Below are 16,880 nucleotides of genomic sequence, written 5' to 3'. Positions count from 1 at the left end.
CCACCAGACTGTAATTGGTTTCTTTGATGTAGTTGTTAGAAACATTAAACCCTTCAGACGTCTGGCTCCTTTCACTACTACTGTGAAGTTTCTCTAGAAAGGATCATTTCACACAAACCTCTCTGAATTACTCTGTTCACATCTTAATGATTGTTTTACACAGAAATTTGGAAAAAAAACGGTGGAGTTCCCCTTTTAATATGTAGCGAGGCCCACAGCAAACAAAAATAAACCAAACAGAAAGAGGGCTGAAAAATTCATCACCATATATAGTCATCTTTTGATCTTACATGAGCGCAGACTAATGTACTGCAAAGGAAATCTGCATGAATGTAAGTAGCTGTCAGCAACCACAAGAGGGAGCCATCCAGCTGATAACTGATGGCAATCTGAGGCTTTAAAAACAGAAGTATATATGACATGCGATTGGGAGCCTCTCTCAGTGTGGCTCGCTCACTGTAGCTCCCTGACAAACTGAAGTATCTGTTAATGCCATTTAGGGGCTCTATGATAATCAAGCCTGGCTATAAAGTCCTTATAGAGGCGATTCATTGCCTTTTCAATGAGCAAAACAAAGTTACGCTGGTTGTGTTATATTACTTTAATTAATTTTTAAAACTTTTTAACTCATTCATGTTCAAAAAGTAAAAGTAATCTATATTAGTATTTTATAGGGAGTGTTTTGTGATTGGTCTAAAGTGATTCCATTTTGTATAGTTATGCCCTGGATGAACATTTAACTGTACATTCACTTCCTCACTGTCCATTTTATCAGCTCCACCTACCATATAGGAGCACTGTGTAGTTCTACAGTTACAGACTGTAGTCCATCTGTATACTTTGTTAGCCCCCTTTCACCCTGTTCGTCAATGATCAGGACCCCCACAGAGCAGGTATTATTTGGGTGGTGGATCATTCAGCACTGCATTAACACTGATGTGGTGGTGGTGTGTTAGTGTGTGTGTCGTGCTGGTATGAGCAGCACTGCTGTGTCTGATCCACTCATACCAGCACAACACACACTAACACACCACCACTACGTCAGTGTTAATGCAGTGCTGAATGATCCACCTGCTCTGTGGTGGTCCTGTGGGGGTCCTGACCAGTTATGAATGGGGTAAAGGTGTGATAACAAATTAAAACAGATGAACTACAGTCTGTAATTGTAGAACTACTCAGTGCACCAACATGATAAAAGGAGCTGATAAAATGGACAATGAAAGAAGATACAAGGTAGCTGAACCTAATGAAGCGCTCAGTGAGTGTGTCAAAAAATCATGAGGTGTATTCACTTCTTTACATGACTGTAGCTAATAATTACAACTAGAAAGCAACCTGTGTAGATATGATGCAGTGCTGAGGTGTAACTTAGTAATCTACAAACTAGTCAACTACCAAGCTAACAGCATTATGCTGTATTATAGTGAAGAGTAAATTGTCAAGTATCTGCACCTGACTTCCACTGCCCCCTGAAAGCCCCTCGTTTTTTTGCTTTTTGCTTTTTTCCGTTCAAGAGATGTTCTGTTCAATAATGTTATACCAGCTCCTAAGGACTCACCATGTTACACAGCTATAGATAGATATATACAGATATAAAAGAGAGATTGAATACCTTTTTTCTTTTTTCATTATTGTTTATGTTTATGAATAGAGAAGTTTAATTCATGTTTCATATTTATACAAAGCCACAAGACATTTTTACATTAATGTAAAAAAAAATTACATTGTTTCTACACACTGTGACTGTTTTCAGGATGCTACAGACTGACTGCAGTGTGTCTGGGGCTGCTGTGTGTTCTCCTGCTGACTGCCATCACAGTGCTGTGGGTCAAGTTCACTGCAGAGAGAGACCAGCTACAGATCAGTTACACCAAACTGGCTGTAGAGAAAGACCAGCTACAGACCAGTTACACCAAACTGACTGCAGAGAGAGACCAGCTACAGAACAGTTATGGCTCTGTGGTTCGTCAGCTTCAGAATCAGGGAGACTGTCTTCAGAAGTTCTCTAATTTGGGTGAGCAGATCATCTCTAAGGTTTAAGATGGTCAAGTCCTTTTGAAGCAACTAAGTCACTTCGAAATGTGTAAGCAAACAGTACATATTACCACATTTAAATCATTGTGTGATTTATGTATCTATACAGTACTGTGCAAAAGTCAGAAAACACCCTTTCATTTATTTAATTTCTAGTCAAAATGGCCTTTAAGGACAAGCGTGAAAGATAAAGAAATAAGAAAAAAGTTCAATTCACAGTCACTATGAACAGAATTTCCAATCCACCGTTAAATAAATGTCAAACCATCCATCTAAGAATTACTAAATGTTAAACTGTTCTGCTCACTAGAAGACCTGATTAGCATTAGCTTAACTAGCACAACAGCTCTGCTCACCACAAAACCGGTTCAGTTCAGTTCCAACTAAAGCACCAACACAGGTTTATATTCAAGTCTAAGGAAGTGAAACAGAGCACCTGCTGTTGGAAGCACAGAAAAGCCAAAGTTTTATCTATTCTGTGGAGTCTGGATCTGTAGCATGTTAGCTATACTAACAGTAGCTTAGCTAGCAGGCCAAATGTGCCACACACCACAGTACAAGTTAGATTCCAACTAACTGGTGCTCTGCTGACACTGTAGATCATAAAAACTCATGTCTGAGAGAGCAAAGTCAAGAGACTGTTGGACTGACAGAAAGTAACAGTTCACACTGTAATAATTCTGATCATCATCATCATTTTTAAATTCAGTGATTACTGCCCAGTGCTAGATAAATATGAAATTTAGATAGATTATATTTAGCGTTGTTCTCTTTGGTGTTAAATATATCTTTGCTGCTTTTTTATGACAATGAAAAATGTATATCTTTTACTTTACTGGAAATTACATAAACGAAATGGGGTCTTTGACTTTTCAGTAGTATTTTAAATGGAAATTTCATGGAGTTATGTTCTTCACTCCCAGTAACGGAGGGTTATAGCACTGTACAATCAGTTGACTCAGTCCAGTTGATGTGTTTTTGCTTTGTGAAAGTTTGATAATTATATAATAAGTGGAATCAGTTTTGAAAGCCTTTAACTGTTACTGTAATATAGATTTATTAAGTATGTTGAGCTCTGTTTACTTGTGATTATCACAAACATTATTTCACACATTCTGAAGTGCTAATCCTGTTAATTTCAGTAACTATTTGACATAACCTGAAAACATTAATGAACAAAAACACTGCATCCAATATGGAAACAGCTACATTTCCATAATGAGTAAATACCAGACTATCATATTACATTTAACGTTATGATGCAGTTAGGAATTGTACTGATATGATATTGGAATCATATCAGTACTGACAGATAATGGCTGAAAATGAAATTGTAAATGTTATATTTATCCACCTTAAGGTTTTATTGCTGATGCAGTCAGCTTTAGCCCCAGTTTCTACATTTTTTACATGTTTATGTATTGGTATCAGAATCAGCATCAGCAGATGTGCATAAACATTATCAGACAGTCATCATCTTTCAGTTGTCATATTAGTATATCTCAAAATTACCAGTACAGTAATCACTCACTCACAGTCACTCACATGTGAAAGAAGAAAATAACTGTGATATTAAAATGTAAAATGAATCTCTGTGTTTGTGTTCAATTCATAGAGGCAGCAGCACAGCAGGGCTGGACATTTTTCAAGACCAGTATGTACTTCATCTCTACTGGAGGGAAGAAGAGCTGGAGTGAGAGCAGACAGGACTGCAGAGGGAGAGGAGCAGACCTGGTGATCATAAACAGCAGAGAAGAACAGGTGAGAGAGAGAGAGAGAGAGAGAGAGAGAGAGAGAGAGAGAGAGAGAGAGAGAGAGATTTGTGATAGTTTACCGCACAAACACATGTGAGGTGAATTACTTTTCCTCTCTGTTTCTGAGAATCTACATCTGGTTGTTAACAGAACTTTATTGAAATACTGAGACGAGGACAGAGAGCTTGGATTGGACTGACTGACAGTGAGAAAGAGGGGGCCTGGAAATGGGTGGACGGCTCAGCACTGATCACTGGGTAAGAGATCACTGAACTGAACTCTGGTGATGGTGCAGTTAAAGACTCTCACTCCTCACTGCTCTGATCAACACAGTGGATTCTCTGATTCTCTGTTTCAGGTTGTGGGGAAGTGATGAACCCAATGGTGCAGCAGGAGATGAGGACTGTGTCGTAACTGGTGACAAGTCTGATCCTGTAAATAACTGGGCTGATTATCCCTGTAATGACCGGTTTGTTTGGATTTGTGAGAAAAGTATTTTTAACTGAGAGTGTTTTAGAATAAGTGACAGCGAATATCAGCAGTTTGTTTGGATCTGTAAGAGAATATTTAGCTAAATGGTCACTTCTAACTCAGCATATTTGTATATAATTCATAACTGTCACTCTTTTAATTACCTTTGATTTGCTGATTATCTTTTCATGGTAGAAAAGAAACAGGATAGGAAAGTCAGAGATTAACAGTGCTGCAAACTCCTTGAATCAAATCTTTAAAAATTAAAAATTCTATAATTGTGTTAATTTTAATATGGGGGGGGGTGGTGGTTCAACCAACTTCTAAGACTGAACTGTGGAGGTGTGGAAAAACATCCTTGCAGATTTCTATGAAAAACTGAAAGTGAGTCTCCTGAACGGAATGGAAGTTGTATTAAAGGAAAAGAGTGGATACATTAAATACTGAATATTTATGAATTTAGTTGTGGAGGTTTCTGGGTAGTTTTCTGTTTAGTGTTTGTTTTCTGACTTGATTTTCTTTTAACAGTTTGTTTCATACATCTCATTTTTGTACATTTTACAGTTTTTTAATCATATTTACTTCATTGCATACATTTCTTTTGAATGCTAAACATGTCGCTGTGTTAGAACCTTTTAATGTCTAATACAATTAATAAAGCTTATAGTTTATCTAGCAGACATGCCAATAAATCATGAATGTGTTGATGGTGACATGTTTTCATTTTAAAAATACTGATATTTTATGGTGTTCAGTTATGCAATCATCACCATCAGGTATGATTTTGAAACGAAGTCATTCAGATGAATGAAACTTTACAGAAAAAGTACATTGTTAATATGGTTGGTTTCAGTGGCTCATTTTAACAAAAACAACCTTTTAGGAAAAGCACACAAACCCTGCTTAGATCTGTGAATTGTTTTGTGGTCAATGTGACTGTAATTGCCAAAAAAGTGCAGAGACACTCATTTATAATCTATGTAAGATATTTTTTTATATAATATCATTATTATATAATCTATATAAGATATTAGTATTATTATTAAGGAAATATTAATGTCACATTGCCCCCTGGCAAAAGTCAGCCATCCCGACAACCCACACAGCCCAAACCTGGGTCCTGGCGTGAGGAGTCCTGGCCTGGACAAGCACCGTTGGGCACTCACTCACCCCAGTCCTTGTTCAGGGCTGTGTTCTTGCCACCCTCCACTTTCCCCATCGTCCAATGTGCAATCACTTAGTGGTGTAGGAGACGCAGGAAAGGCCTTTGAGTTCTGCTATGAGAAATGCTCTTTATTACCACCAGGAGAAAAGAGACATAAACACAGCTGGGCATGGCAGTAAAGGTCACCAGCCATAGCTCTTAACTCAATAGGCATACAACCCACTCTAACTAAACCCACAGCCTGACACAAAATAACACAAACAACACATAGATACAGCTTAAACTAAGGAGCAACAGCATCAACATACAAAACAGCAACATTCACCGCCCCTTTGGTGGAGAAGCCTGAAGTGCAGCTCTACATACCACGAAAGAGAGCAAGTGGCCGCCTCCACAATATACCAGCAACAGGTTTAAATGAAAATCAAATATCACTGATTGAATATGAACATGACTGCAAATCCACCTCTGAAAATCTCCACAAGAATCTCCTCTTAACCAGAGTTACAGCAAAGAAAAGAAACCTGTGTAAGTGCATGTAGCTCAATAACCACAAGAGGGAGCCACCCGACTGAATCAGAGAGGACACATGAAGGTCTACATTATATAGTCTTTGGTTTCACTAAAACTGTGAGGAGGACATTACTAGTGATGTGTCGTTTGTAAATATTAAATGTCGTTTGTGATATTGTAAATATTATGAAGCTGTAACTGAAAATCACAGGACCCACAGCCCCCATTTTTGTCCGTTCATTAATTAAAAGATAAAAATGGTAGACTACAGTTTTATTGAAAATTAAACGACACAACATGCTGATCCCATTGGTTTTATGGGCAGTGGCCCATGTGCCCAAGCCAATAGAAGGCCCCCGTGGCCAATTATAAGAAAATCTAACAGTGGTTATCACCTGTGGTGGGAAGTTTACTAGCAGCACAGCAAAAAAAAAAAAAAAATTAAATCTGATCATGAGCCAGATGCTCTCCACATCTGTCATTATTTCAGTCAAGCTTTCATTTTTTTTTAGTAGTGAGCTAGTGTTACTTCCTTCAAACGTCCTTTGAATATGAAGCTCCAGATACTGAAAATATGTGCCAAGAGGAATCAATTAAAGCAAGATCTGATACCTGACAGAGCAGAGGATGCCATTTCCAAATAGAAATCTATAATGTGAGCTGTCTGAAAAAGAAAAAAAGAAGGAAACAATTGCATCGTCCTTGTTGGTCATGATCTGTGAACTGTCTACTTTCATGTTTAAAGTCATCAGAGGTAAAATATAAATAGAAAAATACTTTCCACACCCACTTTAGGAAAACTGAATGAAGCAATGTACCAGGACTATGTACCAGGGTATTTATACCAGGACAGGACTATGTAATGTACCAGCACGTATTAGAGGAGAATGTAACCTTGTCTGCCTAGAAACTGAATCCCTGTAACATATAATGAAAATAACTCAATGCTGCTTTCTAAAAAAGAAGGTGAAGGTGTTTGCATGGCACTCTCTCCTGACTCAAATTCCAATGAAAATGCATAGACTGATTCAGATTCTCTGGGTTGATGGATGGAGAACCAAATAACCAAGGGAATGAAGATGCTCTCACACTCTAAGATGGATCTGTGAGAAAAGAGTGTCTTAATGATAAATTGATATGATTACTAGAACACAGGCAGAATATACTGAGCAGTTAAACCAGATCTTGTTTCTGTCATTGTACATGTATTCATAAGAATGAACTCCATTGTCTTTTACTTTGGACTTCCCAGAAACAGAGACTGAAACACTGTCTGTGCTACCATATCAATGTTTAGAAACAGTAGGTGAATTAGGATCCTGTGGCCCTCTACAGTATTTAAAACTGTTCAATGTGAAATTCTGCAGGTCCAGTTTTAACGCTCTCTAGTGGCAGAATCTACTGGTTACTAAACTAAACTTCACCTTTAGAACCTTTAGTGTGATGCAATTTGCATATGACAGAAATTGGAAATGGGTGGACGGTACAGCACTGACCACTGAGGTGAAGGATCAGGATTCCAGGCACCTTGAGCTCCACTGGATTATCTGGGTAGCAAAATATATAATATATAACAAAATACTCCAATCTGCCTTCAAAGGATGAAGTCCAGCATAGATGTCCTGTCCTCCCACCTGACACACCTGAGCATCCACTTCTCCTAGCCTCAGAAAGAGACAATTTTATATGATGCGTAATCTCAGAAATTACTTTGTCCAAATCTACACAATAACCTACTTATTGAACTGTCATATCTCTTTCAGAGACGTCTAGGAACATTATTTTAATACGACAGTATATGTAACTTCTCTTTTTCCCTTAGAATTAAACAGGTCGTTTCTGTTACTGAGCTCTGTTCTGATTGGCTGCCTTGTATTGTGATCTTTCAAAAAGCAGTCCAGTCTGAAACATGCCTTATAACTTCAGCATGAATGGGCGGAGCTCAACAGCTGTGGGCTGAATTGGTGGGAATTTTATCATTTTATTTTATCGGAATTATGAAAAAGATTTAAGCAGTTCCAGTTTACAGGATTCCAAAACAGTGACAATAACAAATAATGAAATACGTACAGTAATCATGAGTATGATCATGAGCACATTGTTGCTCAGCATCTCATAAACTTCTAAGACAGGAGTGTCACTGTCAGCTCCTGGTGGGCCATGACTCTGAAGATATCTCCCTCTTCTAATGCTGACATCAACCCACAAAGCTCTTTCTTTGTCTTTTTAATAAAGCTACGGCCCACCAGGACCAGAGTTCAGCACACGTGGTTTTAGGATCGTTGAAGACATCATAATGTTACAGTCTGTGTTTGGTGTCACATCATATTGATCCACTAAAGGGCACCAGAGACCAGCTTTAAAGCTGCTCCATCACTAATCAGTTATACACACGTTGCTGTATAATTTATCAGGCAGGCCAAACTGAAACTGAACTGATTCCAATATTACAGGGCTGCGAACTTAACTCTGAAAGTCTGAATATAAGACTATCCTCATAAGTGAGGACAATACCAAGACGCTGAAAACTTCTGCTTCAAGATGCAGATGTACCATGTGACTTGAGATCTCACAGATGTGGCCAGCCTCACTATCTAACTATCTACCACAGTCTGCTTAGTCTAGACTATTTACAGTTACAGCTGAGCACAGATACTCTGCAGTGGCTTCCCACCAGTAGATAAGCTGACGAGCAACACACGCAAAGTCATCAGTTCAGACTTACATGTTCTGCTCCAGTCTGACCACAGAATGCATGTAAGGAATGATATAGGAATTACTTTAGACAACAGAACAAATTCAGACAACAGTGGACATTCATATGAAGACATTTGTTCCAATGAGGACGACATGGAGACACACAAGAAGAACTGAAGGAACTCCAGTACAGTAACTGCAGAGAAAGTCTTAACTGGGGATTTTCACTTATATAAGCATTACCATGCTATTTAATGCTACAGGCCCAGGCTAGATGAGTTGATTAGGGTTTATGAGTTGCAACGTCCACCTGTGTGCATTTGTCTCTCTGCCTACTAATACACATCTCTTTCACTCAGTAGGTGTTGAGAGACGAGAGAGAGGAGCCACGAGGCAGCCGCATGGGTCCAGTGCCACCACCTTCAGTTCCTGGATGTGGACATCCTCCTGGCAGAGGCTCACCTGGTGGCATATGCAAAGGAAACCCTTGAGCTCTTTCTGTATGGCGTCAATTCCAATTCAACATTGGCAATTGAGGAAGACTCAGGCCAACTTTGTTGTGATTGGCTGGTTGCGAGTTGCTAAAAAACCAGAAACAGGACTTTCACTCTGGAAGACGACCTTCAGCGCACACCAGTACAACAGCGTTAGCCGAAACGCTGCCTGTAATTACTCCATTTTGTCTTTATAAATGTTCAGTAATCATGATTAATCACTTGTTCCCCAATATGTTACATTCGGCAAATAAATAGAAATTATTGTGCAGAAAAATGCCATATGTAAGTTTGTTCTCTGTAGAGGATGTGTTCTCTTATTTTCACCTAGAAAATCAGTAAGGATATTTACTTTGACAGAGGGCATTCAAACTTTTGCATGAGACTCGAAAAAATATTTTATGTACTTAAAATATTGAAATATTAAAATATTTAAAATATTGTGTGTACTCAACAAAATATTGTATATCAGCATCCACCCACAGTTACCGTTGAAACTGTGATTGAAAATCATAAATTCTTATTGTTAGAGGTAAATGATTCAGTTCTAAGCTGTATGAGTCTCACTGAACAGAGGGTTGAGCTAAAGATCTGAACTTAAAGCTAAATGAACACTGATCTGAGACTGATTCAGATTCTCTGGGTTTCAGGTTCTGGATGAATGAAGAACCAAATAACCAGGGGAATAAAGATTGGGCTGAAATTTTTTGTTGAGGAATATTGTTTTTAAACGTTTCAATTATTTTCGCATGCATTTGTTGTCAAATTGGCGATCCTCGGCCCATCTTTGCTCCTGAAGGGCTGGGCCTTGCCTGGATTCTGCTTTTGTACCAAATCATGATTTCAGTCAGCTGTTTCAAATCACATCATTATTTAATCACTTTACCTCATTACTAGCCCTAAATTGCTTCCGGCCCAACGTTTTTTAGTATGTATTGTGGGCCTAAATGGTGGGAATGGATGTATATTTACAAAAGAAATGAAGTTGACCAGAAAAAAGATGAAATATCTTGTGTTCATAATGTCTGCAATGAAATACAAGTCAAAGAACACTTTAGAAATCACTGATTTCTTTGGGGTTGTAGGGAGCACAACATCCATGCTGAACCATCTACCACCTACTACCATCTTAACCACAGTGGAGTACAACATCCAATAATGACTGTGTAAGGAAATTAACAAAATCAACAAAATGGGCAGTCGTGGGCTGGAGGTTAGGGAACCAGCCCTGTGACCGGAAGGTCGCCAGTTTAATCCCCTGAGCCGACTGTATGTGACTTAAGTGCCCTTGAGAAAGGCACCTAACCCCCAACTGCTCCCCGGGCGCTGCAGATAGGCCCACCACTCCGGGCAAGTGTGCTCACTGCCCCCTAGTGTGTATGTGGTGTTTCGCTGCATGGATGGAAATTCCCTGTTGGTGAAATTTCCCTGTTGTGGGCTAATAAAGGTCATCTAACAAAAGGATAGATTATGGTTCACAAGATATCGGAAAAGTTGCTTTTGCACACAAACCATGAGACTCACACACCTCAAACACCATCACAGTCTCACATCTGTGGCTGACATCACTATCTACCACAATCTTCTTCATTTAGAACAGGTGGTTTACTATCATAGTTCAGCACAGGAACTGCAGCAGCTTTAAACTGACAGGCAGCTCATGCAGAGTCACATTTACAGTTTTCAGAGTCATTAAAGTTAATATCAGTCAGAGCAGAAGAAAATGAGGGAGGATATGTATGAAAATTCAGGAATTACTGTAGACAACAGAAGAAATTTAGATCGCGGTGGGCATTTATATGAAGTGAATGATGACAACAGAGAAACACAGAAGACCAGGAGGGACAAAAGAAACTCAGGTACAGTAACTGCAGAGAATATACACTTTAAAAATGCTGAGAAAGACGACAAAACCACTCACAGTTTAAATCTTTGTTAGATTTTTCACTTCACCATGTATTACTATGATAAATAGTGCTGTAAGCTCACATTAAAGTGTATTGTAAACTGGCTTTAATCAGTAACCAAAAGGAATTTTGAAGGTTTCTCATGTGTTTGAGTGATCTGAAGTGTGATTAATATCTCAGGTGACATCTCATGACATTGTAACTAGCAGGTGTATCTTGCATTTTACTGTATCACACAGAGGCAATACAGTATAGAGCAGTTTGCTCTCTGGACCACTTAGAAACAAGAAGTTTAAGACTCTGAAACACACCAGTCAGTTCACTCAATCACAAATAGCCAGTGCAATAAATAAATATGGATTTTAAGAAACATAAAAACAATGAAAAGAGGTGAAGGTACTAAATAAATAGCATCTCTTTATGAAAAACACTGAAACAAGTAAAATGTAACTATTAAACTGGAATTTCACTATTTTCTCCAGCATAATTCAACTGTTTAAATGTAAAAAATAAATAAATACATAATTTAAATTAATTAATTAATTCAAAATCATGCAGTGGTTTGATGTGAAATGGTTCATTGTAGAGAAACTTATAGACTCTTTGCAGATTTCTTTACAGTGGTGGTGATAGGAAGCAGGAGTCATAATGTCTACAAAACAAATACAGTCATTTTATTGAATATCCTAAACCACCAGTGAACCTACATGTGTGTTTTGAGTTTTAATATGTAATGCTGATAATGATAATGGTAACAAAGAGGGAAATCTGAATCTTTGGGGACTGTTTTGCCTCATAACACCCTGCATGTAGCTCTCCACCCTGAATGGATTTTATAAAATCTAATTCTAGGCCACAAGGTTATTTAAAAACTATTGAAAATTGGATCTCAGACATCAGGCAGTTTTCTGTGATGTAGCTTTCAGAAACATTAAACTCTTCTGACGTCTGGTTCCTATCACCTCCACTGTGAACAACTCTGCCTTCTTAAGTTCCTCTAGAGTGGAGCATTTCACACCAAACCACTGTAAACGACTTTTTTTACATCTTAATGATTGTTTTACACAGAAATTAAAACGGGTGGAGTTCCCCTTTTAATATGTAGCGAGGCCCACAGCAAACAAAAATAAACCGAAAGAGGGCTGAAAACTCATCACCATATATAGTCATGGTTTGATGGTACATGTACAGACTAATGTACAGCAAAGGAAATCTGCATCAATGTAAGTAGCTGTCAGCAACCACAAGAGGGAGCCATTCAGCTGATAACTGATGGCAATTTGAGGCTTTAAAATAGTATATGACACGCGAATGGGAGCCTCTCTCAGTGTGGCTCTCTCACTGTAGCTCTGTAATTACAACTAGAAAGCATCCTGTGTAGATATGATGCAGTGCTGAAGTGTAACTTAGTAATCTACAAACTGGTGAACTACCATGCTAACAGCATTATGCTGTCTTTGAAAGAAGAATAACATGACCAGTATCTGCACCTGACTTCCACTGCCCCCTGCAAGCCCCTCAGAGAGACCCACTTTGTTGCTTTTTCCATTTGAGTTGTTCTGTTCAATAATATTGTACCAGCTCCTAAAGACTCAAATCTTCATCATGTTACACGTTAGATATACACAGATATAAAGGAGAGACTGAATACCCTTTTAGTTTTTTTTATTTTTAAAATCATATCTGTGCCAAATCTAATTCATATTTCATATTTATACAAAGCCACAAGACATTAAGTGTGTACATTGTTTCTACTCACTGTGACTGTTTTCAGGACATGCTTCATACTGACTGCAGTGTGTCTGGGGCTGCTGTGTGTTCTCCTACTGACTGGCATCACAGTGCTGTGGGTCAAGTTCACTGCAGAGAGAGACCAGTTACAGACCAGCGACACCAACCTGACTATAAAGAGAGACCAGTTACTGACCAGTAACACCAAACTGACTGCAGAGAGAGACCAGCTACAGACCAGTAACACCAAACTGACTGCAGAGAGAGATCAGTTACGGACCAGTAACACCAAACTGACTGCAGAGAGAGACCAGCTACAGACCAGTTACGTCTCTGTAATGCATCAGCTTCAGAATCAGAAAGACTGTCTTCAGAAGTTCTCTAATTTGGGTGAGCAGATCATCTCCAAGATTTAAGATGGCTAACTCTTTTTCAAGTAACTAAGTCAAATTGAAATTTTAAGCAAGCGATACATATTATTATCACGTTTAAATCATTATGTGATTTATGTATCTATACAGTACTGCGTAAACGTCAGAAAACACCCTTTCGTTTATTTGAGTTATAGTCAAAATGCCCATTAAGTATAAGCATAAAAGCATCGTAAAGTGCATAAAAGTGTTTACATCACTTTTGTGCTGTCTCATCCAGCATTATTTCAAACTCAAAAATAATCAAAACGATCAATTCACAGTCACCATGAACAGAGTGCATCATTTCCAATCCACCATTAAATAACTGTCCAACCATCTATCCATCTGACATTTTTAAATCTGAATGGATTAGTTAAAGACTATGGATTAGTTAAAACACATTACGACACTCCTTGCTTCAGAAGAGTTCCTGAACAGTGTAAAAACTCAAATAAAGATACCATAAAATTTCTATCAGTGTAATCAAAATCTATTTGTTTCCTGACTTAAGTTTGGAAGTGACACCAGAGGTTGTTTAATCCATTTATTAAAGCAGTTAACTTTAGCCAATCAGATCTGATCCAAACACACTTTGGGCCAGAATATTACCAAACTTACAGGATTTATTGTAAATATTGTATTTTCCTGTAAGCCATTTAGATGCAGTGAACTTTACCAATATAGAATGACTATCAATACTTTGATCTGAGTGTCTGAGTGTGTTCTGTGTGTTCTATTTATAGTGAAGGCAGTGCAGGAGGGTTGGATGTTTTTCAGCACCAGTGTTTATTTCATCTCTACTGGAGAGAAGAGCTGGAGTGAGAGCAGACAGGACTGCAGAGGGAGAGGAGCAGACCTGGTGATCATAAACAGCAGAGAAGAACAGGTGAGAGAGAGAGAGAGAGAGAGAGAGAGAGAGAGAGAGTAGGAAAGGGAACGCTGCCCACTGATCTTCAGCTCATTCTTATCTCAATGACAGGAGTTCATCCTTAACAATATGGGCAGCAGTCGAGCTTGGATTGGTCTGACTGACAGCGACATGGAGGGAGTCTGGAAATGGGTGGACGGATCAGCTCTGACCACTGAGTAAGAAATAGATTAACTGGTTAACTGATTATTCCCACCTTCTCAAGTACCGACTGCACCTTTTAGCAGATGGATAAAGGTATGCTAACAGTGAACACTGATCAGAGACTGATTCTGATTCTCTGGCTTTCAGGTTCTGGGCTCAAGGAGAACCAAATGATCAGAATAATGAGGACTGTGGTGAGATTGTGAATGTGCTAAATAAGAAGGGCTGGAATGACAGACCATGCTCTTACAAAGAAGGGTGGATCTGTGAGAAAAGCGTTTCAGTGGTAAACTGATATTGACTAATAAAATGTTAAAATTTATCAGTGGCCACCAACTCTGATCCTGGAGATTTACTTTGATATGGAGTCACATATACAGTCTGTCACACCTGCTCCCACCACTGAACTTGTTCAGAAGTCCCTGATTGGCTGGATCAGATGCATTAGTGTTGGGTAATGGGTGCAGCATCAGATGTAGGTTATAACTAAACTCTGCAGGAAAGTAGATCTTCAGGAGGAGAGCTGTGGTCACTGATTTACATTTACAGCATTTAGCAGATCCAGAATGACTTACAAAAGTGCTTCACTGTCCACTCAGATTATGTATCTTAGCTTTACTATGTTAAGAGTCTAAACACACATTCACTGTTTCTTAGTGTCTATAAATTCTCACTATGAATTCAGTCAAGTGTCCCTGGAGCACTCATATCCAGACACTTCTGTGCTAAAGAGGAGGGTCACATGACTGTATTAACATTTGGGAAGTCTGAGATCCATCAGTGGACAGTAGGTCAGATTATGATCATGTGATCCTCTATTGCAGTTAAACCTACTGAATGTAAAATACATCATATCGTCGCTGTTGCTCAAAAACTTTGTATTGTATTTGTAACTTTGTAAATCATGTTACTTCAGATGGCTGAGAGGCACAAGGAGTTAGTCTGCCCCCTGGTGGTGATGTTTAACCTTTGCAGTACTTTTCTATGATCTATAGTTCATAGTGTCACTATTTTAACTACTTTAACTATTTCTAACTAATCTTTCATAGAAATCAGATCATTTTACACATGTTTCATGTTGCTTCTTTTCTTTTTTATTATAAACCAAAAGGTACATTTTTACCATCATTTTGTATTTTATTTCTTTCATATTTTCTCTATTTGCATAAATTTCTTTTAGAATATTTCTGTGCAAGGAATTCAAGTGAAGATATGATTATGATGTAATACAATTAGCTATAAATCATGACTCTGTGTTGGTGGGGCATCATTTTTATTATAGAAATGTATTCAGTTTCTCTGTTGATGCCAATAATAATTTGATTTCAGTTGCAATCAGCACCTGTGCAGGTCTGCAGAATTACAGAATGTAGCTTATTAATAACTGTATTAATTATTCACATTAATACAACTTCAAACAACTTCAATATGATAAAAATCTTACTAATCTGAATCTTTATCTGGCTTAGAGATCAAAGTTATCACTCTCGGTCTCATAGAAGTAGAAATAATGTAACACTCATTTACTTCCTGAAGAACCTGAATCAGGATAGTAAAGAACTCCAGAACTGTCTGTAACAGGTAGTAGTTACTCTATAAGAAACAATGAACTTTCACTTGTCTGACGCTCAGAGTGTGAGACACAGTGAGACTCCAGCCCTCTTAAGTTTGATCGCTCTCTGATGGGAGAGACTAACTTTCACAATGTTCTGATGCATCATCATCATCTTAATAATATTTTTGGAGGATTTTTACAGATATTGATCTTTTCTTTCTTTTATATTTTTGGTATGTTAATATTTTATACTGCGTTTGTTGCATTTTCTTTTTTGCTGTTGGTGCTGATTCTTTCTTCCTCAGATCGTATCATATCATGTCATTTTCACAGACAGAGTTCAGTTAAAGCTGTTTTTAAATACAAAATGTATTAAAATAGTAAAGCACTTGCAGAAAACTGAGATGTGATCTGGGAACCTCACATGAAGTTTGACTGCCCCCTTGTGGAGGAATTAAAACTCTGCAGTACTTTTCTGTGACCTGAAGTTTATACTGTCACTTTTTCACATACATCTCTACTTCAGCATCTTTCTGATAATCAGATACATTTTTTAAAATTATTTTTGTATCTGTTGCTTCTTTGTTTTTTGTGCTATAAAAGTTCATTTTTGTCATGTTGTGTCATTTTTTTATCATATTCACTGTTGAAGTTGAAGACAATGTTCAATTGACAGAAAAGTCTTGACCAGTGTTACTTGGTAGGGATGTTATTTTTAACTTCAAAAAATCTTTGCAGTTCATTCATTTGAGTTCAGTTATGGAATCACTTAAGCAGCACAGTGTGATTACGAAATGATCATTGTAATACAACAAAACTTCACTTTTAGAACCTTTAGTATGCATCACTTGACCAATGGGGTAAAATATCAGGGCTCCAGGTGCTTTGAGCTCCACTGGAACTTCTGGATAGTGAAACATTTTGCTGTAGAACTTGTATTTGCTTAGTTACAGCAATTCTCTGTCCATAGAAAGTCAAATCTGGCCATGTATGACCAAGTACACATAAACCTGCCTTCAAGAGATGAAGTTCAGCAGAATTTATTGCACAATTATTGTTTATTTACTTCATTTA

At 38.0% G+C, this 16,880-nt stretch overlaps 1 protein-coding gene across 1 annotated transcript; it reads left to right on the top strand.

Moving 5' to 3' along the window:
- Positions 1 to 1,912: 1,912 nt before the first annotated feature.
- On the top strand, positions 1,913 to 14,640 carry LOC118816498 (C-type lectin domain family 4 member M-like). Its single transcript, XM_036582905.1, has 6 exons — positions 1,913 to 2,014; positions 3,650 to 3,795; positions 3,939 to 4,045; positions 4,147 to 4,288; positions 14,159 to 14,265; positions 14,399 to 14,640. The coding sequence occupies exons 2-6, from the start codon at positions 3,691 to 3,693 to the stop codon at positions 14,544 to 14,546; spliced, it is 609 nt and encodes a 202-aa protein (XP_036438798.1). The 5' UTR covers positions 1,913 to 2,014; positions 3,650 to 3,690; the 3' UTR covers positions 14,547 to 14,640.
- The last annotated feature ends 2,240 nt before the right edge of the window (positions 14,641 to 16,880 follow it).

Source organism: Colossoma macropomum, unplaced genomic scaffold (genome assembly GCF_904425465.1).
Source record: "Colossoma macropomum unplaced genomic scaffold, Colossoma_macropomum, whole genome shotgun sequence".
Taxonomy (NCBI): domain Eukaryota; kingdom Metazoa; phylum Chordata; class Actinopteri; order Characiformes; family Serrasalmidae; genus Colossoma; species Colossoma macropomum.
This window is presented reverse-complemented; position numbering and strand designations above follow the sequence as displayed.